The sequence below is a fragment of the Daphnia pulicaria genome, chromosome 1 (genome assembly GCF_021234035.1).
Source record: "Daphnia pulicaria isolate SC F1-1A chromosome 1, SC_F0-13Bv2, whole genome shotgun sequence".
Classification (NCBI taxonomy): domain Eukaryota; kingdom Metazoa; phylum Arthropoda; class Branchiopoda; order Diplostraca; family Daphniidae; genus Daphnia; species Daphnia pulicaria.
The window spans coordinates 15,176,439-15,199,686 of record NC_060913.1 but is presented as its reverse complement, the minus strand read 5'-3'; the positions used below and the strand labels follow the sequence as shown (position 1 = coordinate 15,199,686).

General features: G+C 38.2%; 8 protein-coding genes across 10 annotated transcripts; 4 read left to right on the top strand and 4 right to left on the bottom strand.

Moving 5' to 3' along the window:
• The first annotated feature begins 95 nt into the window (after positions 1–95).
• Positions 96–3,347, top strand: LOC124320767 (regulator of chromosome condensation-like). The gene is made up of 9 exons (XM_046783660.1): positions 96–248; positions 526–1,007; positions 1,081–1,310; positions 1,376–1,567; positions 1,633–1,817; positions 1,885–2,254; positions 2,327–2,440; positions 2,507–2,665; positions 2,730–3,347. Exons 1-9 carry the CDS (start codon positions 234–236, stop codon positions 2,963–2,965), a joined length of 1,983 nt encoding a protein of 660 aa, XP_046639616.1. The 5' UTR covers positions 96–233; the 3' UTR covers positions 2,966–3,347.
• Positions 3,335–7,331, bottom strand: LOC124320776 (phospholipase A2 group XV-like). The gene is made up of 13 exons (XM_046783669.1): positions 7,099–7,331; positions 6,922–7,023; positions 6,685–6,845; positions 6,474–6,620; positions 6,342–6,404; positions 5,248–5,291; positions 4,788–5,162; positions 4,491–4,718; positions 4,371–4,425; positions 4,155–4,271; positions 3,979–4,072; positions 3,707–3,907; positions 3,335–3,629 (listed from the first exon to the last, which is right to left on the bottom strand). Exons 1-13 carry the CDS (start codon positions 7,288–7,290, stop codon positions 3,558–3,560), a joined length of 1,851 nt encoding a protein of 616 aa, XP_046639625.1. The 5' UTR covers positions 7,291–7,331; the 3' UTR covers positions 3,335–3,557.
• A 151-nt stretch (positions 7,332–7,482) lies between these two features.
• On the top strand, positions 7,483–9,590 carry LOC124320770. Its single transcript, XM_046783662.1, has 6 exons — positions 7,483–7,669; positions 7,799–7,906; positions 7,967–8,176; positions 8,255–8,798; positions 8,866–9,025; positions 9,085–9,590. Exons 1-6 carry the CDS (start codon positions 7,646–7,648, stop codon positions 9,305–9,307), a joined length of 1,269 nt encoding a protein of 422 aa, XP_046639618.1. The 5' UTR covers positions 7,483–7,645; the 3' UTR covers positions 9,308–9,590.
• Positions 9,591–9,640: 50 nt separating this feature from the next.
• On the bottom strand, positions 9,641–13,819 carry LOC124320766 (SANT and BTB domain regulator of class switch recombination-like). 2 transcript variants are annotated; one of them, XM_046783659.1, is made up of 15 exons: positions 13,620–13,819; positions 13,521–13,561; positions 13,296–13,437; positions 13,003–13,230; positions 12,700–12,938; positions 11,992–12,259; positions 11,873–11,921; positions 11,690–11,791; positions 11,471–11,624; positions 11,140–11,406; positions 10,802–11,081; positions 10,599–10,728; positions 10,395–10,538; positions 10,034–10,331; positions 9,641–9,947 (listed from the first exon to the last, which is right to left on the bottom strand). In XM_046783659.1, the coding sequence occupies exons 1-15, from the start codon at positions 13,653–13,655 to the stop codon at positions 9,641–9,643; spliced, it is 2,685 nt and encodes an 894-aa protein (XP_046639615.1). In that variant the 5' UTR covers positions 13,656–13,819. The 2 variants fall into 2 exon arrangements, with proteins under 2 accessions (XP_046639615.1, XP_046639614.1); XM_046783658.1 differs by lacking the exons at positions 12,700–12,938; positions 13,003–13,230; positions 13,296–13,437; positions 13,521–13,561; positions 13,620–13,819 and having other exon boundaries at positions 10,395–10,532; positions 11,992–12,680.
• A 261-nt stretch (positions 13,820–14,080) lies between these two features.
• LOC124320771 (sulfotransferase 1B1-like) lies at positions 14,081–15,780 on the bottom strand. The gene is made up of 5 exons (XM_046783663.1): positions 15,251–15,780; positions 14,977–15,188; positions 14,791–14,917; positions 14,553–14,725; positions 14,081–14,489 (listed from the first exon to the last, which is right to left on the bottom strand). Exons 1-5 carry the CDS (start codon positions 15,699–15,701, stop codon positions 14,244–14,246), a joined length of 1,209 nt encoding a protein of 402 aa, XP_046639619.1. The 5' UTR covers positions 15,702–15,780; the 3' UTR covers positions 14,081–14,243.
• A 201-nt stretch (positions 15,781–15,981) lies between these two features.
• On the top strand, positions 15,982–17,363 carry LOC124320773 (40S ribosomal protein S3a-like). The gene is made up of 5 exons (XM_046783666.1): positions 15,982–16,142; positions 16,323–16,426; positions 16,488–16,606; positions 16,696–16,966; positions 17,028–17,363. Exons 1-5 carry the CDS (start codon positions 16,081–16,083, stop codon positions 17,273–17,275), a joined length of 804 nt encoding a protein of 267 aa, XP_046639622.1. The 5' UTR covers positions 15,982–16,080; the 3' UTR covers positions 17,276–17,363.
• Positions 17,364–17,800: 437 nt separating this feature from the next.
• Positions 17,801–22,426, top strand: LOC124320765 (microsomal triacylglycerol transfer protein-like). Of its 2 annotated transcripts, none has more exons than XM_046783656.1 (18): positions 17,801–17,989; positions 18,054–18,157; positions 18,406–18,429; positions 18,504–18,640; positions 18,703–18,777; positions 18,833–19,186; positions 19,258–19,423; positions 19,492–19,646; positions 19,711–19,871; positions 19,931–20,088; positions 20,162–20,280; positions 20,349–20,914; positions 20,977–21,067; positions 21,153–21,310; positions 21,481–21,517; positions 21,601–21,755; positions 21,817–21,984; positions 22,045–22,426. In XM_046783656.1, the coding sequence occupies exons 2-18, from the start codon at positions 18,112–18,114 to the stop codon at positions 22,214–22,216; spliced, it is 2,742 nt and encodes a 913-aa protein (XP_046639612.1). In that variant the 5' UTR covers positions 17,801–17,989; positions 18,054–18,111; the 3' UTR covers positions 22,217–22,426. The 2 variants fall into 2 exon arrangements, with proteins under 2 accessions (XP_046639612.1, XP_046639611.1); XM_046783655.1 differs by having other exon boundaries at positions 17,801–17,996; positions 18,058–18,157.
• LOC124320775 (cytosolic iron-sulfur assembly component 2B-like) lies at positions 22,239–23,158 on the bottom strand. Its single transcript, XM_046783668.1, has 3 exons — positions 22,933–23,158; positions 22,783–22,862; positions 22,239–22,718 (listed from the first exon to the last, which is right to left on the bottom strand). Exons 1-3 carry the CDS (start codon positions 23,054–23,056, stop codon positions 22,446–22,448), a joined length of 477 nt encoding a protein of 158 aa, XP_046639624.1. The 5' UTR covers positions 23,057–23,158; the 3' UTR covers positions 22,239–22,445.
• Between the last annotated feature and the right edge of the window lie 90 nt (positions 23,159–23,248).

The following is a 23,248-nucleotide window of genomic DNA, read 5'->3' as shown; positions in this document are numbered from 1 at the left end:
AAATATCGATAGCAAAAATATTTGAAAACGGCGAAAGTGAAGCGGGAAAATATGGCAACTCTGCCTGACCCGCGTGTTCAAGCGCCCCCTAGACAAGACTTTTCAATCTTTTTTTTCTGACTAGTTTCGACTCTCGAACCAAAAAGTGCTCTGTCGGTGACAATCATTCATCGTCAGTCGTATTCCCGCCAAGTTATATTTCGTTTTGTCACGTGAAATAATATCAAATAAAAATGGTTAAACGGAAGGTATGTACATTTTTTGAATTAATTACGTGTTTATTGGAAATAATAGCAGGGGCTCGATAGTGTGTAGATGCCGGTATTGTGATGTCCACATGAAACCGTTAGCATTGTTGAGCTTCGACGTACCTTTGGGAAAACATTTTCACAACTAGCTTTTGGTTTTTTAGAAACTAACTGTTGATCTTGAATTTTTTCTGTAGGATTTTTGGAAATATGCCATGTATGTGTTTTTGACATTTCCAAAAAAGTATATTCTGAAATTTGTATATTTCTTTTTTAGATTGCTGAAGTTGAAGAAAAACCTGTGGAAGCAGCCAAACCAGCAGCAAAGGCAGCTGCCAAACCCGCTGGAAAGCCAAAGGCAGCCCCCAAGAAAGCCAAAGTTGCCGCTAGTCCAGACCAAAGCCCTGTGAAAAAAGTTACAGAGAAAGCAGTGAAACCAGCCAAGGATGTACCAGATGCTGAACCTGTTAAACCAAAAGCAGCAGCAAAAAAAGCAGCACCAAAAGTAGCTAAAGCATCACCCAAAGTAGCTAAAGCAGCAACCAAAGCAGCGCCAGCTGCTTCCAAAAGTAAAGCAAATAAAACAGAAGAATCGGAAGATGAGGCACCACCACCACCAAAGGCTAAACGGGTTGCCAAAACAGTTGCCAAAGAAACGACAGCAGTCACAAAAGTAGTGAAGGTTCCAAAGCCCAAACCTTCACCAGTCAAGGCCAGGAAAGATCTAACAGGCAAAGCACCTATCTCTAAAGTTCCCAAGTAAATCATGTTGACTGCTGTTTTAAATATTTAAAATCTTTGTACTAAGTATTGTCTGAATATTTGTATCTAGAGTGGCCACACCAGAAAAGAAAAAGGCTGCTACTACTAAAGCAAAGAAGGCTGCTACTACTAAAGCAAAGAAGGCATCGTCAACCTCTGAAGTGGAATCCTCATCTGAAGAAAGCCCTGCAGAAGATGTCAAAGAGAAAAAAGATACTGGCAAAAAGAAAGCAGAGGTTGCTGAAACTAGAAAGCGAACGAAGGCTGTCAAAGAAGTTGTAGCGGCTAAGAAACCTAAAAGTATGGAAAATAATTAAAAAACCTGATTTATTTGGAACATTTCAGTAACCAGCATTCATTTCTAGTTGAAATAGTTGTCCCATTCCGACACACACGAGGAACCGGCATGGTTCTCTCCATGGGCCAAGGTGACGTAGGCCAACTTGGATTAGGTCCTGATGTTTTGGAGAAGAGTCGACCTGCATTAGTGGATAAGGTCAAAGACGTAATAGATGTAATTGCCGGTGGTATGCACACCGTCTGCCTTACTAGTAAAGGTTAGTTTACAATTTATTCGTATTTTTCTAAGAGAAACAGTCTAATTTTCTGATTTTATTTTCAGGTGAAATTTACACTTTTGGATGTAATGATGAAGGAGCCTTAGGTCGTGACACTAGCGAAGAAGGAAGTGAATTTGAACCTGGACTAGTCAAATTGCCCGGCAAAGCCACGTTAATATCGGCGGGAGATTCGCACACTGCTGCTTTACTAGAAGATGGACGTTGTTTTATCTGGGGCACATTCCGCGTAATATACATTCTCTTTATGCCATTTTGAATTTTTCAACTTAACCAAATTGTTGTGTTGATGACAGGATTCTCACGGGCCTATGGGATTGAACGAATCTGGTTCGCAGAAGTTACCAGTTCCTATTCTGGAGGGCATCCCCATGACACAAATCGCTTCTGGTGCCGACCATCTAGTTTGTCTTTCTTCCGACGGACAGGTTTATACTTGTGGTTGCGCCGAACAGGGCCAGTTGGGTCGCGTTGCTGAAGTCTTCTCCAATCGAGGAGGTCGAAAAGGCAAAAGTTATCTACTCACTCCACAGCCGGTCGCGTTGGGAAAGGGCAAGAGGCGGATTGTTATCGATAATGTTTGGACAGGATCTTATGCCACATTTGCCCGTGCTAAAGAAACTGGCCTCATTTATGTCTTTGGTCTGAACAACTACAATCAACTTGGTACTTAGCAAACAAAGCCTTTTTCTTCTTTTGAGTGTGACTGATAATCTCCTTTTTCCCCTTAAAAAATAGGATTACCAAGCCAAGACGCTCGTTTCCAACCTGAAGTTTCCGATGGGTTCAAGGGTCATCGTTGGTTGAGCATTTCCTGTGGCCAGCATCACACACTTGCCTTGGACGAGAATGGTAAAGAGGAAATTTACAGAGGTTTTTTTTAAACCTTTTTAATCTTCAACTTTTTAATTTTTACAGGTCAGGTATACAGTCTTGGCCGAAAGGAATACGGACGATTGGGTATGGGTGCTGATGCCAAGGACTTAGCGATCCCCACGCCAATCCCTGCTCTTCAATCACAGAAATGTGTCGAAGTGACTGCTGGTGAATCTGTTTCTTTGGCTGTCACAGAATCTGGTAAGATAAACTTTTTAAATTCTTGAAATTAAGCCGTGTTCTGAATTTTTGTGTTGTGTTTTAGGAATGGCATTTTCCTGGGGTATGGGCACCAATGGCCAGCTCGGTCTTGGTCATGAAGATGATGTGTTGGAGCCGACGACTATTAAAGGCAAGGCGTTGGAGAACCGACTGGTCCTTTTGGCCTCTGCAGGTGGTCAACATACTGTTTTGCTAGCTGCCGATAAGTCCTCAACTACGACAGCCTCCACTGCTCCGCCGGCTCAACCCGCTGCTGTAACTGTAAATGCGGCTGACTGATAGATAGACTAGGTCCCATTCCGTATCGTTTAAAACCTCAATCCGATGTGTTCATCCCCTACCCGTTCACTTCCAATTTAAATGGACTTGAATACCGCTTTATCGGGTGGTTTTTCTCTTGCAGTTAGTTTTCAATGGTTCTTAACCCCTTTGTTTTTTAAATCCAACCCATCCTGATAGGACGCGTTTGGTAAAAGGGAGACAAACAATTAAACAGTTGAGTAGCATTTTGTGTCACGCGATACGGCGTAGCCTCACACCCCTCATCCCCAATTTTAATTTTAGGAACCTATTTTGTCATCTACTAACCTCACATGCACACTCCTCAGAAGAATTAACACGAATGAGATGGAAATAAATAGTGAAGAATTTCATTTTCAAATCAATTGTATTTTATCTAAGTATATGGCTTAAACTGTGGGTTAGGTTCAATAAATGAATGTACAATTTATATTACTACTTTTAGAATGACACGATACGTGTTGTAAATGAGATGTCGAATTTTACCAAATCAAGAATGGGTATCACGTTTTACAAGGAGAAAACTTTAGTTGAATTATTAACGAAAGTAAAAGGTAATATGCAAACCGGTTCAATTCTCGTCTACCTCATTTTGTGGGTTAATGGCAACAACTCGCTGAATGTAATCTAATATGACTGGATCCTGTCGTGTACGATAGAAAAAAAATTAATAATGAGAATAGGTCACGACCGGAATAAACGTAATGGTGGAATAATTACATAGAGTACAGCCATGTGGTCTCTTTTCGGAAATGCTTGTACGTAGACGGGTTGTGACTGCTCCTTGGTCCATTTACTACAGGCAGCAAGACTGCGAACATTGACAGTGCCATCGCCATCTCCCATAATGATAGTGGCTTTACCAAGTGGTGTTGACTTACTGTAGACTAGACGCTCAGCTGTATCTACACCCGTTCCGAACTGCACAAAAAATAAACAAACGAATGAAGATGAATGAGGGGGTAGATAAAACTGCTATCAAGTGAACATACTATGCAATGGATCTCTACGCCTGGTGCCGTCAAATCGTGCACCAAAGGATGCGTGTCCTGCCACATATCATATCCGAGCGGGAAATCAATATCTCTGAATGAGAGAGACGAACAAACAAAACATCTTTCTTTCAAAAGAGGAATTCAAAAGCATTATATAACCATGGGTATCTTACAGGAAGAAGTCTTGATAATCTTGAATAGTGTAATTCCGACTTGAAGTCTGAACCATCACTTCATCCGTTGTCCAGAACTTGTCAGACGGCATCAACCAAGATAAACTCGGACTTGTTCTTTTGGGTTGTTTGAAAAACAAAGGGACGCCGTAAGAAACAAAAAAGAAAAAGCTTTAGCTAAAAGCTTTAGCTAAAAACAAAGAAAAAAAAGGCTACCTTTGTTGTTCGCGCAACGCAGTTTCACTCAATACACGCACTCCAAGGTTATCTCCTGCAATGATCAACACATATTTAGTATGCAAAATATTACTCTGAATTTACTTGATTGGTGCAGACCTTGGGCAAATACTTTTAAAGCTTTGATAGTTCCACCCCAACAACCAGCCAGAGAAATCCATGTTTTGATGTATTTATTCTTCCATTCTTGTGTCTGACGGTTTAAAAAGTAGAGAGTCATGGGAGATCCCATACTGTGAGTAATAAATACAATCTTCTGTCCATTTGTTTGAGTGAATGTATCTTCCACAAGAGCTTTCATGTTCACAAAGAAGTCTTGAAGTTCATCTAAAATTGTTTTGAATAAACAGTAAGAACTATTTAACAAAGAATGAAAGAAAAAAAAAAATTTCTTACTTGGTGCTTTCCTGAAATCATATGGTGCTCCTCTCAAAGAAACATTTCTTTCATAGCCAAATTTGAGTATGCCTTCAGCGATGGTGGAAAAATAATTTCCAGCTGAAGCCTTACTAGGATCAATCCATTCCACTGATGTTGAATTGCCAAAATCAGGAATTCTTATGTCGACACCAGGATTGTTTGTAGTTGTTCGGGTAATATTATCATAAGTCAGTTTCATATTATCAACCCAGCAATCAATTACTATTGGAACTAAAAGTTCCATGTTCAGCCATAAACTGAACCAGTAATCAGTCTTCTTGGAGCAAACATAGTGAACAGAAGTAGGTTTATCAAGCTTCCCTTCTATTTGACTACCACCATCACCTGGGACTATTACACAATAACGACGTATTTAATGCGAATATTCAAGTTTTGATCGAGTTAAGGGAGAAAATAATGTGAAAGCATTTCTTACCCAGAACCACAGGATGAGCTTGCAAATCCCGAACAGCACCACAAATTTGGGAAAAAAATATTGTTATGCAACAAACCTTAAACCAGTGTGACATTCGCATAATCTGTTTTGTCATCTCAACGTGATACATATGACGACTGGCTGCTAGAATAAAACTGGGTCTAACAATACGAAAACAAACTCTTTTGAATGAGTGAAGGCTAAAAATGCCAGTAGATGTCACGTTATTTTGACTAACTGACAACGCAGCACAATTATTCAAAATTTAAATAGGGCCTACGCAATTTAAAAAACCTTCCATCGAAATAAATTATCTGCACAAATTCATTATCAAGATAATAAGTGAGATATTAAACAGAATATTTATAGTAACAAGTCTGGAAGTTTAGTGAAGGTACATTACTTTAGTACATTACTTAGGTATTAAAAAATAAGGTCAAATGGATTATAAGACACATAGGCCTAAGTCATAACTCATAACCCTTTCGCATCGAAATATAACTGGTTCGGAAATTTTACATTTTTATCGCATAGATTCGGTAAAAATAAACAAATAAAAATAAGACACGGGGGATAAGCTTGACTTAGTATTGGCTTCCGCTTCCTGCTGTTTTTGTATGCGTCATTGAATGCGCAGTTAGCATAATCACATTGAGTTGGGCGCGCAGACAGAAGTCGGTTTAAGGTAATATAGAATGTCGTCAACAGCAGTAACCAAGAACTTTGCTGACGAAAACGTTACGTAATCCAATATCCTATATCGATATTTTGCTGCATCACGATTATAGCGGACATCAGTGAGTAGCCCACAAATATGGAATCAATTACACTTTACAAAATTACGGTTCTATTTCATTGAAAACATTTTAATAAACGAATGGTGATTTCACACAAGATTTTTACATGTAAACCTGCCATTAAAACGAAATCAAATGAGATTTCATCAATTTATCCACAAAATCCATCGTGATTGACACTCTTCTTTGACTAAGTTGTATTCTTTAAAGTTTTAAATTATAAAGAGCTGGAATTTGAAAACTTCAAGAACACACATAATGGTCAAAGAGTGGATGTGCAAGCTAAATATACTTTAAGCTTTTTTATTGTACTGTAATTGGGATGCATTCAGAGGATTTTCTGGGCTTTTAAGCCATTCTCTATAGAAACAAATTATTAAATAAGTTATACTAGGTTAATGGTGTTTGACTTGAAAATTATAAGCTTACCTATGTAACATTTGTTTTATTTGTGAAAGACGCATATTTGGATTTTCTTCGCGAAGACGTGGTAGATTTCTTTCTTCAAAAGATGTATACGAGGCTTTCATTCGCTTTTCAGGGTGACGCTCAATATCAGCAGGAGAGTCGGCAATTCTACATTAGGAATTTTCAACATTGAATTCAACAAATGAGATATAATTTTTAAAATGAAAATTACCTTAGAACTTGAATAGCTTCATCAACTGAGCTTGCCACTTCACCATCAATTACCACTCTATTAATATTTTCTGGAATTGGGGCTTCCAGATCTTCAACTGGTACAACTTTAGATGGTACTCCCTTCCCTTTGGCAGCAGCCTCTCTTTTCTCCAATTCAGCCTAACAGAAATGAATTATTTTTTATTTAAGAAGTACTTGTGATTTTATAACTGTAAATAATAGATTATAATGGTACCTGAATTTGAAGGCGAGAAATTTTGCTCGATGCTTGCTTGGGTTGCACTTTAATTGATGCCATTTCTTGGTCTGCCAAAGATTTGAGTTCATTTTTCTTTTCCTAACTCACCCAACAGTAACAACATTATGTATAAGCTGAATCTTCACACCACAATGTGATTGATTTAACAGTTACCAGTTGTTCTATTCTTTTCTTCTCCTTTTCATCTTTACGTTGTAATTTCTTCTGAACATTTTTATCATCATCTTTCCAATATTCTTCTTCTTTTTTCTCTTCCTTTTTCTTATGTTCTGCATGTTTGACTGCTTCCTTACGGGCCTTGGCTACGGCCACTTTGGAGTTTTCACCATCAAACTTCTTCGGCATTTTTTTACTTAACTTATTACTTATGATATCAATACAATTTACTCCTTAAATTTCAAATGTTTAACGAATCTTCTAGACTCGGAAGTCGGGGATCTCTCCACTCTCCTCTCCCTAAATGTTGAAGAGGGCCTTAAAAAGAAAACAAGGCGCAACGACATCTGACGGAGGGTATATTTCGCCATCTGCCGAATAGAATTAGAATGTTGGATCGATCCGAAATTCTATGATGATGGCATGTTTGAGTAAGAAATAATCGAAACATGGGCGTGATGTGATTTCAAACAATTGTACAAAATAATCTTTTGCTCACATCATGTAAACAGAACAATTGTAATTTTTAACTCTCAATTTCGAGATGAAATCATTCATCAATTTTAAGGTAATGTACACGTTTAAGTATATGTGCATCGTACATCCGTCGGTATGTGTGGTATGCATCTGAATAAATTTAATTAAGACTCGTATTGAAGGTTTTGGTTATTAATAAAGATATTGTTTACGTAACTAGATAATACTTCTAATGGTCTCGTCATTATTGCCGTGGCCAGAGTCCAGCCATCCATCAATAGGATGTTCAAGAGAATTCTCTTTTCTAGTCAGAAATTTTGTTTCAAAGGTGAAAGTAATTTATTTATAATTTTACAGAACTCAAAACTCATTTGATCTTATTATACAGAAATGGATTCCATTGTTTAACAAGTTTAAAGTAGACATTCCATTGAGTTGTCCCCTGCATCCAGAACGGGACATTTACCATGTAATTCATCAATCAAAATTCCAAGTTGATCCCAGGAAATGGAGCTGTTCTCTCTGTGGAAAATCATTCCATAGAGAGCCTTTCCTTGACCTTCACATGTTAAAGAAACATCAAGACAAACTTCAACTAGTAAAACAGAATATTAGAATTATTATGAATGGGTTAATTGGACTAATAATTTCTCAAATCTCTTTGTGTTATTTCTAGACAGAGGATAGTGTTTGTCCTGCTGACTTTTGTGATTTGATACGCTGTGAGGTGCTTCACTTAGCAGAAATATCAAAGAACCAAAATCAAACCAGTGAATTCCAAAATCCTAGAGAACAGCAACAAACAATTACAGCTTTAGTGAAAGCCACCCCCCGAGCACATGCTCTCAGCCGTTATAATCAGCAAGCAGATATTTGCCTGACAAACGATGAACAATGCAAGAGAAAGGGTTGGCTAATTCTTCCGTCGCAACTACCACAGATGCACTGCTGTTCCCCAGCGCCTTCCAGTCTCGCGAAACCGGTCTCGAATCAAACGGTTACTCAATGCCGTACCAACAATACAAGTGACGTCAATCCAGAGACGATGTTGCCTTCAACCTCCAAAGAAGAAGAACTATCTGAACGTATCAGGCAGAAACAGAGCTCTTGTCGAGACGAAGACTTCATTCAACTTCGTTCGGAATGCGCCCGATTGATTGGCATGTGTACTACTGGTCTAATTCTACGTTTGAGCAATCAACAATTTTTACATCTGAGAGGTGGGGAAGTAATGATTTCTATAGAGCCATAGATTCTTATTAGTATGATGTGATCTTTTTTTTTTAGATGAGCTCAATCGTACGGTCTGCTGGCATTTACAGTGTGATCGTTATTGGACCGAGGTTATAAGCGCAGAGGCTAGCACTTCTACATTACTTTTAATAGGAATCGCATTCGCTGCCGTTGGATCTGCTAGTTCATACATAATTGTTTGCGTTCTTTGTCGGTAAGTTCTTCAGATCAAAAATTGTATTTCTCATATAAAATGGCATATTAATTTTAAAGGGAGCCTCAGCCATCGACTATTCAGCCCAGCAGCTGTGTTGATCAGGTTCCTAATAAGGAAAGAAGATCGCGGTTTAACGGAAGTGACGAATGGAATACTATTTCACATCCCCATCAAGCTAACATAAATCGAATAAGCAAATCGTCTGAATCCTATTTGAAGTGCTTAGAATCATCATCTTTTATCATCGAAGCCGATGTGGAGGAGAACAGCTTAATTTGAAATTGATCTCAAAATCAGGTCTTTACTTTAGTCTAATGCTATCGCGAACTACGGATAGGTAGAATTTAACCTGTAATATGGCTTGTAACCGGTGACAATTTTTATTTACTTTCAATTCGAGCAAGCAATCTTTCTAGTCAAGTATATGTCAGTCCTCTTTAAACATCACCGTAAATTCCAAATATTATTAGTGCACATTTGTGTTACTATTTATAAACCATGCAAGCGATTAGTACAATACCTTGATTATTTAAATTAAACTGTACCATTAGTACAACTGTGAATGTTTCTTTGTATCTAGTATTTAAGCTTGCAAACTAATCAAAGGGTTATCTAGATGGGATTTGCCGTTGAGTGGAGATGTGCTTTAAATTTCCGAGCCGCTAGAGCAGCGGTCATAGCTGTGCTGATTGATGTAGCAGATGGAAGCATTTTTGCTCGTCTTGCTTCTCGTAAAGCTTTTTCTTGTAGAATACGATGAATTTTGGCGAAAAGACCACCAACCGGAGAGCGAGCTTTCTGCCACTGAGGAGGAGCCAGTTGGTTAACTATCCGTCGAAACATTTCCTCCTCCAAATAACGTTGACTGTCTTGATTCGTTCGGGTCGATAGACAAGGATTCCAGCGCAAGTCAATTTCTCTGAATTAAAAAAAATGTTTTTTTTTTTTTTTTTTTTTTTTCCCCATTTTTTAAATGGAAGTATTGAATTTAAAATTGGGACTTACTTCACCGGTGGTATTGGTTTAATTTTGAATTCTCTACGCGAAGAAAACTTCCGACGCATACCAAGCATTTGTGGATAGCTTATTCTTTTCAACCCATCTCTTCCTAAAGCTTTCGCCGGCTTATTCATAGATGTTCCTGACGGATCTTCTACTTCGTCTTCTTGCATATCTTCGTCATCCTCATAGCATAGCGAATGAGGATCGAGCACATTAACTACTTTGCGGAATTTTTCATCCGACTCCGCGCTTCCGGTTGTGGAAACGCTGTCCTGAGAACTGGAAGCAGTTTTCGGACGATCTAAGAGAAATAGGAAATCCAAGTAGAATCTAAGATTTGAATTGTGAGAAAGCATAGCATTACTGATATCTTTGTTGGTATATTGATCGAGTTGCCATGGTAATGGTACCAAATGTCTTCTTGGACGGCTCTGCAATCCCAGAGTAAATCGTGGCACTACTTCTTCATCGTTGCCCAGTAGTCGGGGTGCTTTTGATGGATCTTTGTCTTCCGAAAAGCATATCCAGTAATTTTATTTTAGTTTTATTTTAAGGGTACAATACTAACCAACTGTGGCTTGGATAACTTTAGGAGGTCCCGCAACGTGAATAAACTCTGAAAACTGTCGGCAAACAGTTGTTACTTGAATTTGTTCCAAATTGAGGCACGATACTGTATGCTCCTTCATTCGGCAACCCTTAATCGCCAAAAATAGAAAGGTGTGATTTCATTGAATTAATAAATTCAATGAGTGATAGAGGTAATATTACATGGTGATTGGGGACAGTTGCAAATCGTAGAACTTGTTGTTGGCAGCACGAGTACTTGCCAATGGGTTGAAAATTTCCTTTGTTCCGAGTAGTTCCCATGTAATGACTGCTTTCAGGGTGGAATAGACATTTCATGAAATCTGTAGCAGCAAACGGCATGCTACAACTCGAACACTCTAGAAAATGCGTTTGGGACCAAAGTCTCCAATAAACTCGGCGCCAAGTTTTCAGAGTTATTTTTAAATTTTGAATATATTCTGTCAGATTCCAACTTGTGTCCCTAAAGTTTCCACAATTATAAGAAGCATAGATTGAAGCAAACATAATTGCCAGTTTACCTTTGATGGCGGTAAACTAGTTGACCAGTCTTGGTCAAGATTACTCGGCCAGAAGTACAGGGAACCTTTGATTGAACTTCTTCGGTAAGTAAATTGCCACAGTGCACACACTGAAAGAGAGTAGCGGCTGTTTTGAAAATTCCTCTTTTCGGATTAGTCTTTGTTGAGCACAAGTCTACTATAAAAAACGCATATAATCTCGCTTGAAGAGAAGATCTCTGATGTCCTAATTGCTCCACTTCTGCAGCGGTAAATTTTGCTGCAAGCCTTTCGTGACGATATCAACGTGACATAATTACATAAATTTCAACCTTGACTAATAGTTTTATACTTTTCGATGAGCTGATCGTTGAGGCAGCTGAAGCTTTGTTTAGCGTCTAAAATCTGATTAGTCTGGTTGTGACAAAAATTTAAGCATTCTTCTACCAGCGTTTCCGTTTCCAAGAATGCAGCAGAAAGCAAAACTGGTACCACATTCGAAGGCTCTGATTTAAATAATAGGGAGGTAGAGCAAGAATACATGGAAATATTTTTAGAAGCAGCGACTGACCAAGTAGTGGAGGGTTATTAGGTGAATTCATCCATCTAGTCAACCATTCAAAAATATGCACATCACAGTGGACAGTTATGTCAACATCAGACAAAAGTTGACCTGTATTTGGAAATTATGGAATTTGGCATTATAGCCGTAATTATTAAATTTCTACATTGGAATACACTCTCACAAAAATACCTCTTGTGGCTTTTGCGAAGTAAGGCATCTTCTCGAGTAAGATGTTGGCCTAAAAGACATATTACTGCGCATTAAAATGGATTGTTTTGGAGAAAATAGAAAGTATTAAAAAAATGTACTGGCAAAGAAAAGTCTTTCTGGCCTCCTCTAACATCATCCACTACATGGATCACGACCTCATTCGAGCCTAATGATTTATTGTTAGAGTCATCTTCTTCGACGAGCGCCGTATCAGCCTCTGCTTCCACAATTTGAATTGTTTCTTTGTTTTGCACCGGTTTGATCTCTGTCCACAATTTGGCAACGGTGTTTTTATTCTCTGCAACGATCGATCCAATCCAAGGAACAATTGGATCAAATATTCCTTGATCGGCCATTAATTCGAGTTTCGAATGTAGAGATTGTTGAAGAAGTTTTACAACATCACTTAGTTGGCTCAAGTTGTAGATGCCCGTATCGGTCGCCTCACATTTCGCATGCTTCACCACGTTGTCCACCAGTCGCACAACCGGCTGATTGCGGAAGCCAGGGATATAAAGGTTCAAATCTGCTGAATCTTTCGTAGTCCAGTCACGAGGAAGAGTACCGGAAGCTCGCATAAATCGTAAAGAATCATGAATAAACTGTAACACTTCTTTCACAGAAAACTCTTGGGTCTCTTGAGACATTCTACAATTCTACACTAGAGTGGACTAGTGAACCTACAGAGCGTCCGGCTTATCGATCAAACACCCGGTAGCCAAAGATACGTAGAATGTCGCTAAAAGAATTCAATGTCTGAGATGTAATTTGAACTAGAATAAAGACAAATCATATAACGTTAAGCTGCTAATGATGCAACGCCTCCATAAATGTGGAGAACAATTAAAGCCATTGTCACTGAAAAAACAGCTTTAAATGCAAGAAGTGACCAAGAATACATGTGCAAAACGTGCGATATCATGTCACAAATCACAGATTTGTAACTATGAAAACCAATCAGGATGACGACTGCTGGCACTAGTTGTTTTGGTAAATCATGGCGTGAGTGAAGCCAAACTAACGCAGTAACAGAAAGGAAATGAACCTTTATAGAAATAAAAAATGTTAACCACAGTGAATGAAAATTTTAGATCCCAAGTTTCACTTACAATTGAAATATTTGCTTCGAAACTCTTCTGGATGTACTTCCAATCGAATTCAGTTCCGCGCGCTCCAACCCACAATTCTAATAGACGACTTAGAACTAATTCAGCACCAGCCCAGCCAAGCCCTGCAATCAACACTTTTGTATGCCCTTTGCCAGCTATTCTGGACATGACAACACTTAAACCAATCAAGTCGATCAAATCAACTGTGCACTTCAACAATTCTTGAAGCTATAAAAACAATAAAAAACATGTTATTTTTCTTTTATAAGAATGCTGTGGAGAAAAAAACTTACAGGAGAGAAATTATCAGGATCATCCTGTAAGTAATCTCCAGAAGTAGGGAAGAATGTAGCCAGAAGAAGCATTTTGCCTAGTTGTGTTAATGCATATACTCCTCCAGCTTGGACACATTTCCAGAAAGCTCCATATTCAGAACTGCAAAAAAAAACATTCGAAAATTAACTATTTAAGAACAGCTAGAATACTGGGTTCTCAAAAACCGAAAATTGTGTGCTTACAGTCCGCAATACTTGTAGACTATCCAAAATGGAATGTAGCTCTAAAGTAAATTTTATTTCTTTATACATCAAACGAAAAAATATAAATTTTTATTTTACCAATGCAAGACAGTTTCCAAAATGATATAGAGTCATTCTAAAAAAAAACACTTGAAATTAGATTTGATAAAAGGGGATGTGACTGTCGGATTATTGCTGTCAAATTCAAGCGTCGACTGCTTAGGCTGGATACAATATATGAAAGCTTATGAAATGAACGGTAGAGGGTGTTTAAACTCTATAAACTACAAAATTCCGCGCAAATTATGGCGTGCATGGCCAGCTCCAGAGATGGAAATTTGGAGTAAGGGAATAAAGAGGAGGAGGAGACTCATGAGATGGGATAGTAACGTGTCATACGAAGGGGCGGGGCTAGTTTCAGCTCTTTTTCTCTTGTCGTCCGAATGACCGAATCGTCCAACTTGTTCCGATGTCAGTATGACAGTATCAGTAATTTCAATATGTCACCTTTTAGTTCCACGAAACATAATATAATAATATCAATAAAAAAACCTTTCATCTTCAATGCTTAAATAAAATCAGCTTTTCAAGCTAATTTTTTTTACTTGTATTTCTCAATAAGTCCATATCCGTTAAGATGGTGTAATGTATGTACAGCACTATTGACTAGAAATGGTTGTGTACATTCGTCCGGATAATAACCATTCCAGTTTCTTCATTGATTTATTTTTCGTCGGCAGGAACAAATTCAAATTTCAATCCACTGCTTTCGAGATGCTGTGTAATAAAATCGTCGAAGCGTTGGTTAGTTTCCCGATCAAAGTAGCTGCGCCAGTCTCCTACAAGACCATTTCTCATAAAAGGCGCTTCTTCCTTGTTTCTCAGACCCAAGTCATCCCAATGCGAGTAATTAACTGATGGATTTCGGGCCATGTTATCAAATCGGGTGTGGGCAGCAATAAGGCGAACCTTGATAGAAATGACATGATTGAAACCTCGCTGGGTCGAAGATGGAAACACCGAACAATTTACCTGATCATCTGTCAGAGGGCGATCAAGGAAATGGGCAACACGTCGGATGGAACCTTCAGGATCTCTGTGCATCTCCTCATAAGTGATCCATAAGAGATTACTGCCGTAATTTGAATTTTTCTGATGCTGCTTCCAATATCCGAGAACATGTTCAAAATATGGACCGTACGGAACTGAAACATACAGTTGAAAATTTTACAACATTCAAACTGTCTTTCGCTTCTGTATAATGTTTTACCTTCGCCTTTAATGAACTTGTTGATAAAATCGTTCATCCCACCACGGTAACCCACAAAGGTCGCCATACGAAGAAAATAGTAGTAACTTACTGCCACATCCTTTGGATTTCTTACTATGTAAATCACCTAAATACAATCAAAAATAAATATCATTGAGTTAAAATAAACTTGCTTGCCTACAACACCTTGGTCCCATTTTCCAAGGCAGATTTTGGAAGCAAAGACAAGGGCAAATGAGTTTTGATAAATCGCGGACCCTCTGTTTTCTTAATAGCTGCTAAACCAGGATATGGATGTTCCAGGTATGGAAATCTTGTCTCAAGAACTTGCTTCTGAGCTCCTTCAAAATCCAAGCCAGTTTGAATCAAATATACAATTTCTTGCATCCATGTTGTTCCTTTTGCAGCATAAAACAGTTTTATTAAAACTGAGTGAAGACTGTATTAATATGAATGTTACCTGATTTAGGAAAGCTGGCAACAATAACATCATTTCCCTTTAGTTCAAGAGATTCCAATTTTTTCAATGTTCCAGATTTGATTATGTCACCAGGAAATATGCAAGATTTGCAACGATAGAACTCTGAGGCCATGGAAGATGTATAATCATTATCTGGTGGCAGCCTTTCACAATCCTCCAAGCAATCTCGAAGTCTTTGAGCTTTGCTTCTTTTGCTGTAAATAGCTAACCCAAGAGTTGCACTGAAGAGAACACCAGCTCCTACTCGCTTTATGAGCCTCATTTTTCGGACTTCATCATCCGACCATTCGCCATTATTAGAAACATTTCTTCGACTTGTTTTGAAAATACAATAAGAAGACTTTACAATTCTCTCAGAAATATACTTGTTAGAACAATATCGTATTAAGGGGTCTAGTAATAATCTGTTTTGTTGCTGGAATAAACCCATTTTTGTTTTGAATTACAGACGAACCACAAACCAAAACAAACAGTTGACATCAACGTCGTCTAGGCTCTAGGGCAACTTGCAGAACTACATTATTCAGTAAATTGAACAATTTATTCTTCAGTTTTATTTTTTATTTTTTTTTTTGCTTTATACGTTCTATTAGGAAATTAATTAAATTATTTTGATATTTTTATAAACTGAAATGAATGAAATCCTTTTGTGTGTTTAGGGATGTTAGCAAGCTGGATGATCGAAGCAGTTTATATTTCTTCCACTAGTCGAAGTAGTTTCTTTCGTTGCCGCTAGTTGTGCATTGAAGTCTGTGAGGTTCTTTTCCAAGCCAAGTCTTTTCTAATCAACGAGTGCTCCCATATTGAACATGGCTGTTGGAAAGAATAAGGGACTTTCAAAGGGGGGTAAAAAGGGTCTGAAGAAGAAGATGTAAGTAAATTTGTCGTGTTTTTTCTATGTAGGTTTAAAATGTTGATAAGCTTGATGAATTTTCATATGTGCCCGACGACGGATGTCATTGATTATTTGGGATGTAAACCCGGCGACGTGTTTAGCTGTATGTACTATTCTGAAGAAAAACTAATTAATTGGTATTTATTACTATTTCAGTATCGACCCTTTCACTCGCAAGGACTGGTATGACATTAAGGCACCGTCTATGTTCGCCGTCCGTCAGGTCGGCAAAACATTGGTCAACAGGACCCAGGGAACACGTAAGTCGTTGACTTGTATGTCTTTGTAACATTCTTAGGATCTAATAATATTCTCTTAAAGGTATCGCTTCCGAGGGCTTGAAGGGCCGTGTGTTTGAAGTTTCACTTACTGATCTTCAGAACGAGTCCGATTCCGAGAGGGCATTCCGCAAGTTCAAGCTCATCTCTGAAGATGTTCAGGTAAGAAAGTTTGATGCATTATAATGATTGAGTCCTTTTGATTCAGATTTGTCCATATCTACAAGTAATGTTTGTTTTAATTGTTGTAGGGCCGCAACTTGTTGACCAACTTCCATGGTATGGATATGACTACTGACAAACTCCGCTCCATGGTCAAGAAATGGCAATCCCTGATTGAAGCCAGTGTTGAGGTCAAGACCTCTGATGGTTATCTTCTCCGTGTTTTCTGCATTGGCTTCACCAAGAAGGAAGCTGAATCTACACGAAAGACTTGCTATGCCCAACATGCTCAGATCAAGTCTATCCGCAAGAAGATGGTTGACATCATCACCCGTGAGGTTGGCTCAGTTGACTTGAAAGGTTAGTCAATATTCCTACTCCTATTTTATATTTGAAATTCTAACTTTAATTATACCTGCAGAGGTTGTCAGCAAGTTGATCCCCGACTCCATCAGCAAGGACATTGAGAAGTCCTGCCAGGGCATCTACCCTCTCCATGATGTCAACATCAGGAAAGTCAAAGTCCTCAAGAAGCCCAAATTCGACATCGGTAAACTCCTTGAATTGCACGGAGATGGTGGAAAGTCTGGAGTTGGCGGTGAAGGTGGAGTTTCTGGATCAGTCGACCGACCAGAAGGCTACGAACCCCCTGTCCAAGAGTCCGTTTAATTGAAGAAATGTTTTGCCATCTTCTTGAACTGACATTTGAGACAGCGTGAAGGCGGTGGCCCCAATAAAAAAAAAACTTCAAAAAAAATTTTCGGTTTATTTTATTTACTATTTTAAAATAAGTTTTTATTGAAAATTGGAGTCTTCTACTGGGAAAGTTACCCTGTACTCGATTTTATTATTCAATTTTTTTTTTTGAGAATGAGAAGTAATTCTTCGTTATTAGAAGTTAAAATTTGTGGTTGAAATCCTTTCTTTTCAACGCATATCAGATTTATTTATCAAGTTTAGTTCGATTCATTTCGAAGGAATTCGTACCGACATGTATGTAGTACCTGTTGGTCTGACTAGAGGGTTCTGTCTGTAGCCGGCATGCAATATAATACTGTATCTGTATAGCAACAACCCTTAGGCGGCGATCTTTAAAAAAAAAATCAACAAATGTTGTCTAGTCCAGTTTTTTCCAACATTTTTTAAGAGTTTGAATCCCTGAGGAGGTTTGGCGTACGCTTGAGATATTGGTCGAGTGGTAATGCGAAAGAAATTCTGCTGTGTCATGATTCTCTTAAGATAATCGGACGTAGTCTTACTAGAGCATGGTTAGTCGGCATCCAGCTGTATTGCTGGAACATCATACTGGCTCTGGTCTCCCACATTTCCTAGCCAGTTCGACGATTTTGTTCGGTGATCATCAACATTTGCCTCAAGCAAGCTGTAAATCAGAGAGGAATTTCTTTTTTATTGGATTCTATACTTAATTTCGTCTACACATTTTTAGAAGGCCAAGAACAGGAAGTGATTGGCCAAGGTGGTGGTTTTAATTGAAAGTTTTAAAAATGATTCAGCCAGGGATAACTTTGCTGCTGATTTTGGCTGTGTTCAGTAAGTGTTTATCTTGTTTTCTTATCAATTTTGCCTTCCTCTTGGTGGGTGCTGTCAAATGCCATGACTGGGTTAAGGGTGAAGGTCACATTTCAAGTTTTTTTTAAACCAAGCTCTCTAATCAAGTTGGACATTGTGCCATCTATTTAGTTGGCAACTTCCATGTCTTAGCTCAGCAAATTTAATTCATAGCATGTGTTGAAAAATATAATTTGCATAATGATAATAATTTTGTTTTATTTTTACAGGTTCCATCTGTCAGCAAGCTCCTGGTAATGTATAGAAACCCTTCTTAAGTTCCATCTAACACACAATTTCATTTTCAAATTTATATATTTTTTTTTAGCAACCAGCACTAGACAATATGAAGTGGGGACCACATATAATTATCACTACACAGCTGCAGTATTATTGAATGAGGCACCACCACTGTTCTCTCAAAATTCAACTAATAAAACAAAAGGAACTGATGTGGGATATCAAGTAAAAACTATAAATAATTTTTGACAGAACTTCTGCTTTATTTTAAATTGTGTTATGTATAGGTTGCAGCAACTGTTGAGTTGACTCCTGTGTGGCAGAACCCATCTAATACTGCCAATATGTTATTTGAGCTCTTGGTAATAGCGTGTAACTAACTCCATCTGGCCATCGTAATAAAAGTTTCTTTTCTAGATGTCTAATCCGAAACTTTCTATTCGGTCCCGTAAAGCCCAACAACCCGACGGATTTGTTGATCACTCATCGCCCTTGGATGATACAGAATCGACCGCCGTGTACATCGACTGGAATGATGGGAAAATCTCTAACATTTACGCTTTCGAGTCGGAATCTATTTCATTGGTCAACTTTAAAAAGGGCATTGCCAGCCTTTTCCAACTCCAAACCTCGGCTGTTGAACTTAACGAACTTGATGCTTCGGGAAGCTGTACAGCTGCCTATACAAATCTTGGTGGCCGATCTTTTCTGAAAATCAAAAACGATTGCCAATTTCAAAGACCGACCACCTCGTTTGCCCAGTCTAAAAAAGTACCGCATACAAATATTAAAAGTTTTTGATTTTTGAACTCAAAATAATAGGTTAAATGATTTTATTTTAGATATTGGGTTTATCATCCGTTAGTAGCTATCAAACCAAATACAGTTTTAAAAGTGATTCAGATGTGGTAGACACATTGACGTCAACCGAAGTCCACAGCATCAGAGTAAACCTGCGCTCTCAAGCCGGAGCCTCTGTGGTATCACGTCAATACCTCCGATTAAACGGTACAAATCTTCTGAAAATCAGTTAATACGGTGGGACGTATTTAAAAAGTATATACACTTCATTTCAGGCGAATCCAAATCGAAAAAGAAAATTTCCGCTGCGTCATTGACCAAAGTTATTCAATCCGTTACGATGAATACCAACGTAAATCTCGTCGAGGATAACCTCCAGCTAGTGGAAGAATCATCTGTACTCGCCTGTGAGACCTCATCTTGCAAAAATGTTTGTAATTGTATTACATTATATCTTTTCCATTTCACATCGAAAAACCTTTTTTTTTTTTTAGCTTAAAAAGGCTGTCAACGAAGTAAGGAAAAACCTCCAAACCTCAAAAGTCGCCACTAGTTTGGGCGCTAGTGCATTCGTCACGCTTTTACCCGTCGTCCGGCAATCGTCCAAAGACGATATTTTGGCTCTGTTAAAAGATTCCAAGAACAAACAAATCTTGTAAGCTTTTACTAACCCTATTTAAGTTATTCCGTGAATGAGCCTGTATTTCTTTTCAGACCACAACTGATCGATGTAGTCGCAGCCGCTCAAACCACTGAAAGCTATGCTGCTGCTATAGAGGCGATCAACTTTCAGTCTGAAAACATTGACCTGGCTGAGCGATTCTTGCAAGTAGTTTCACTATCGACTCGACCATCTGAATATCTACTTGGCGGTATTTTATCATTTTTATATTTACTAACATAATTCAGGCACTGGAAATTTTGAGATAACAACTTGTATTTCAGGTTTGTTGAAGTTATCCAAAAAAATCAAGTCAGAAAAACTCAGCGAAACAGCATTGCTGAGCTTGGCTGCGATTACAAAAACTTTTGTTATAAATCAGCAAGAGAAAGCAAGTGACAAGGTATGCATTTTATTTTTATAAATTTCGCATTGTAATATTTTAAGCTTTTACTTTTCCTAATTAAATAGCTAGTAAAAGATATCCACACCTACTTTACGGACAACTTGAAAACTTGTGCCAGCGAAGATTGTAACCAACTTTACATGCGAGTCTTTAAAAACTTGGGCTCGCCAGAAACGCTACCCATTATTTTGACCCACATTGCCAGCCAGGATAAGAAGACTTCAGTATGGGCAGTTAAAGCTTTAAAAGCTCTTCCCGCTTCCGTCTTCCTCGACGATCGTGTTAAACAAAAATTGGAGATTATTTACTTTCAAGTTGATCGTCCTTACGACTCGAGCGCTCGCACATTGGCATTGGATATGTTGCTCGATCACCAGCCTGACAGCACTTTTCTTATCAACGTCTTGATTTCTCTTTCGATGGGAGGCAGCGAAAATTTGGAGTTAAACACCTACTCACTGCAGCGATTGCAAGAATATGCCGGAAATGACCCAGTTGTCCGTTCTCAATTGAAGCAAATCTTATCAGACCGACCTTCTCTTAACAATTATCACGTATTCGCCCAGAATGGAATGTCAACGACCTTCTCTCGTGATCTGTATCGCAACGTTGATGGCAATGGAAGCTTTAGGTTAGGTGAAAATGTGATATTTAACCAAAGTACGCATTTATAGATAACTTTTATTATTCTAGTTCTTCCACTGAAGCGGCAAACAAAATGATGAAGCGCGCCGCTTTTGATGTTTATTTGCGAAACCCCGAGGACACTTTTCAGCTACTCTCGGTATAATTTTTTGAATTGTTTTTCGCAATATATAAGAAACTAAAATATTTCAAACATCAACTTATAATGGCATGTTAACAAATAGGTCGGACTTTTTACCGGTGGAATGGGTTCTTTGATGGGTTTTTCTACTGAAGGTGACGAAGAAGAACCTACAGCAGGCATGGAAGTCACACTTGCTGGAGTCCAGCTGAGACCTGTTATTTTCTTCTCGGGTCAAAGCGAGCTAATGGGCCATGTCTGGTAAGTGTATATATTTTACTATATTCCATGCTGTTTTGGCAGGTAAACAAAACTAAAAATGCAAATTGAATGCTTATTGGACCTTGAAAAGAAGAGTTTAACCTGTTCCAAATTAGTAAAATGCTAGTAACATAGAACTATTAATACCATTTGTCATTGCCAATGTCCAGGTCTGGCACAGCATCTGAAAGAACCACAGCCCTACAGGTAGATTACATTTTGTTTTTCAGAGTTTTAAGAATACAGACACTGAATTCGATATTGACATTTCTATTGACATTCATAAACAGGCTACTGTGCTGCTTCAGGATTATCGTAATGTCGTACCACTCCAAAGTGGTTTTGTTACTACACTCGACGTGCGTGGTTCTATCTCTTTTGATTTTGGTGGCGAAATCCAAATCAGTATTTGGAACAGAAATTCTCATTCAGTTGTCGAAGATATGTAAGTCAATTTACAGACTGGATTTCTGATCATAATGATAAAACTCATATTGTCATTTCAGTGCTGCATGGGAGCTAGAGGGGTCATTAAATTTAAACACGCCGTTTGTTAAATCATCTGTTGATTTCACTGTGGGTGCTGAATCTCGGGTCGATTTTGTCAATGATGTTAGCTTTGCAAACGGAATTCTTTTATGCCTGCGTATGGGCCAAGCTGAATTCAACATAGAGTGAGTGTCACAATTATTTTTTTCAGCGTCTAACTAACTTAACATCCCTGTGTTGTTTAGTTACACTGTGCAGAAGCGCGAAAGCATTCCGGGAACTAAGCACTGGATTCACAAAAAGAAGAAACGCCAAGATTTCGTCCCAGGTCGCACGTTCAAACTGAATGACCAGAATTCTGGCTTCTGCAATGAAATGTTCCCTGCAGTTGAGAGTGCTGGATCATCTTATTTTTAAAAGCAATGTGTTTTTCTTTTTGTTTTTAGGTAAATATTTTAAATGACATAATTGGGGTCCAAAGATGCTCAAATGAAGCAAAGTGGTTTAAAGTAGTTTACAACTTTCATGGTTCTAATTGCATGTAAATGAACAGGGACAATGTAAAGTAATTGTCACTGAATAGATTTGAATGTGTTCCATCAAAATAAACTGCATTTTCATCCATAATGTATTGATAAAATGGTTATTATTCCAAACTTTTTACTAAGCATTGATTAACAACTTCAAGTAGATTGCTGTTTTCCAAAGCGGCTGAGACTCTTTCTTTGTCAGCTAGCTGTTTATTAACAGCTTCCTCTGAAGCATGTGAGCCTGGGGAAATGTTTACTTCAACTTTGAACCTAGGTGGTAGAGACCTGAGAAGACACACTTTGATGGACAGTCCTATTAAAGTTGCCATGCTGCAATGAGGGATCGTTGGAGTGTAAAAGACTTTAACACTGCTTTTTTTGTCATCCACCTGTACATACATAAAGGAAATAGAGGTAATGATTTTGTGTGAAATCAGACATTTCATATTTTACTTCTATATTCGTGATTTGTACAACATTCAGTTCTTCAAGTGACATAGGATGTTCAGGATCATTGATATCCCTTAGCAAATCTATAATTATGGAATGCAATAAGCGAATTTGTTTAATGATGTATTACGCAAGTGCGCTAAAAGTCTTTACCGAATATTTCCCTCTCATCTATGGGATCCTCTACTGATTCATCTTCTTCTTCACTTGTTATTTCTCTTTTTGTCTTCTTCGTAAATAACTGTGGATTCACATTTTCGATCCCTTTGGAAGTCATTCTTACAATTCAACACTTTTTCAAGTTTATCTGACTAATAACGATTAACGAACGCAATCGCGAAACGAATAACATGCGAACTACAAAAACAGAACTGGTAACGGCATCTAGCGATACCGATAAATATTTAGTTGTGTGTGCGGCGGCGGCTGAGTGAACTATTGCGGAATCGGCAATATTTAAAGCTAAATA

Excerpts from the sequence above, each read along its gene's own strand:
- LOC124320767 (XM_046783660.1), top strand. Across the intron at positions 1,008-1,080 it reads CCTATCTCTAAAGTTCCCAA|AGTGGCCACACCAGAAAAGA; the intron begins GTAAATCATGTT and ends ATTTGTATCTAG. Across the intron at positions 2,441-2,506 it reads ACTTGCCTTGGACGAGAATG|GTCAGGTATACAGTCTTGGC; the intron begins GTAAAGAGGAAA and ends TAATTTTTACAG.
- LOC124320776 (XM_046783669.1), bottom strand. The coding sequence starts at position 7,290 with ATGCCGAAGAAGTTTGATGGTGAAAACTCCAAAGTGGCCGTAGCCAAG. Across the intron at positions 5,292-6,341 it reads TTACAGTACAATAAAAAAGC|TTGTGGTGCTGTTCGGGATT; the intron begins TTAAAGTATATT and ends TTTTTCCCAAAT. Across the intron at positions 3,630-3,706 it reads ACCACATGGCTGTACTCTAT|GATCCAGTCATATTAGATTA; the intron begins GTAATTATTCCA and ends CGTACACGACAG.
- LOC124320770 (XM_046783662.1), top strand. The coding sequence starts at position 7,646 with ATGAAATCATTCATCAATTTTAAG. Across the intron at positions 8,799-8,865 it reads ACAATTTTTACATCTGAGAG|ATGAGCTCAATCGTACGGTC; the intron begins GTGGGGAAGTAA and ends TTTTTTTTTTAG. Across the intron at positions 9,026-9,084 it reads ATTGTTTGCGTTCTTTGTCG|GGAGCCTCAGCCATCGACTA; the intron begins GTAAGTTCTTCA and ends TTAATTTTAAAG.
- LOC124320766 (XM_046783659.1), bottom strand. The coding sequence starts at position 13,655 with ATGACTCTATATCATTTTGGAAACTGTCTTGCATTG. Across the intron at positions 13,562-13,619 it reads TTGGAAACTGTCTTGCATTG|AGCTACATTCCATTTTGGAT; the intron begins GTAAAATAAAAA and ends AATTTACTTTAG. Across the intron at positions 10,539-10,598 it reads AGTTATCCAAGCCACAGTTG|ACAAAGATCCATCAAAAGCA; the intron begins GTTAGTATTGTA and ends GCTTTTCGGAAG.
- LOC124320771 (XM_046783663.1), bottom strand. The coding sequence starts at position 15,701 with ATGGGTTTATTCCAGCAACAAAACAGATTATTACTAGACCCCTTAATA. Across the intron at positions 14,918-14,976 it reads CCTTGGAAAATGGGACCAAG|GTGATTTACATAGTAAGAAA; the intron begins GTGTTGTAGGCA and ends GATTGTATTTAG. Across the intron at positions 14,726-14,790 it reads CAAGTTCATTAAAGGCGAAG|TTCCGTACGGTCCATATTTT; the intron begins GTAAAACATTAT and ends TGTATGTTTCAG.
- LOC124320773 (XM_046783666.1), top strand. The coding sequence starts at position 16,081 with ATGGCTGTTGGAAAGAATAAGGGACTTTCAAAGGGGGGTAAAAAGGGT. Across the intron at positions 16,143-16,322 it reads AAGGGTCTGAAGAAGAAGAT|TATCGACCCTTTCACTCGCA; the intron begins GTAAGTAAATTT and ends TTACTATTTCAG. Across the intron at positions 16,967-17,027 it reads TGGCTCAGTTGACTTGAAAG|AGGTTGTCAGCAAGTTGATC; the intron begins GTTAGTCAATAT and ends TTATACCTGCAG.
- LOC124320765 (XM_046783656.1), top strand. The coding sequence starts at position 18,112 with ATGATTCAGCCAGGGATAACTTTGCTGCTGATTTTGGCTGTGTTCA. Across the intron at positions 19,187-19,257 it reads CGTTTGCCCAGTCTAAAAAA|ATATTGGGTTTATCATCCGT; the intron begins GTACCGCATACA and ends ATTTTATTTTAG. Across the intron at positions 19,424-19,491 it reads TCAATACCTCCGATTAAACG|GCGAATCCAAATCGAAAAAG; the intron begins GTACAAATCTTC and ends ACTTCATTTCAG.
- LOC124320775 (XM_046783668.1), bottom strand. The coding sequence starts at position 23,056 with ATGACTTCCAAAGGGATCGAAAATGTGAATCCACAGTTATTTACGAAG. Across the intron at positions 22,863-22,932 it reads AGATGAGAGGGAAATATTCG|ATTTGCTAAGGGATATCAAT; the intron begins GTAAAGACTTTT and ends CCATAATTATAG. Across the intron at positions 22,719-22,782 it reads TACAAATCACGAATATAGAA|GTGGATGACAAAAAAAGCAG; the intron begins GTAAAATATGAA and ends ATGTATGTACAG.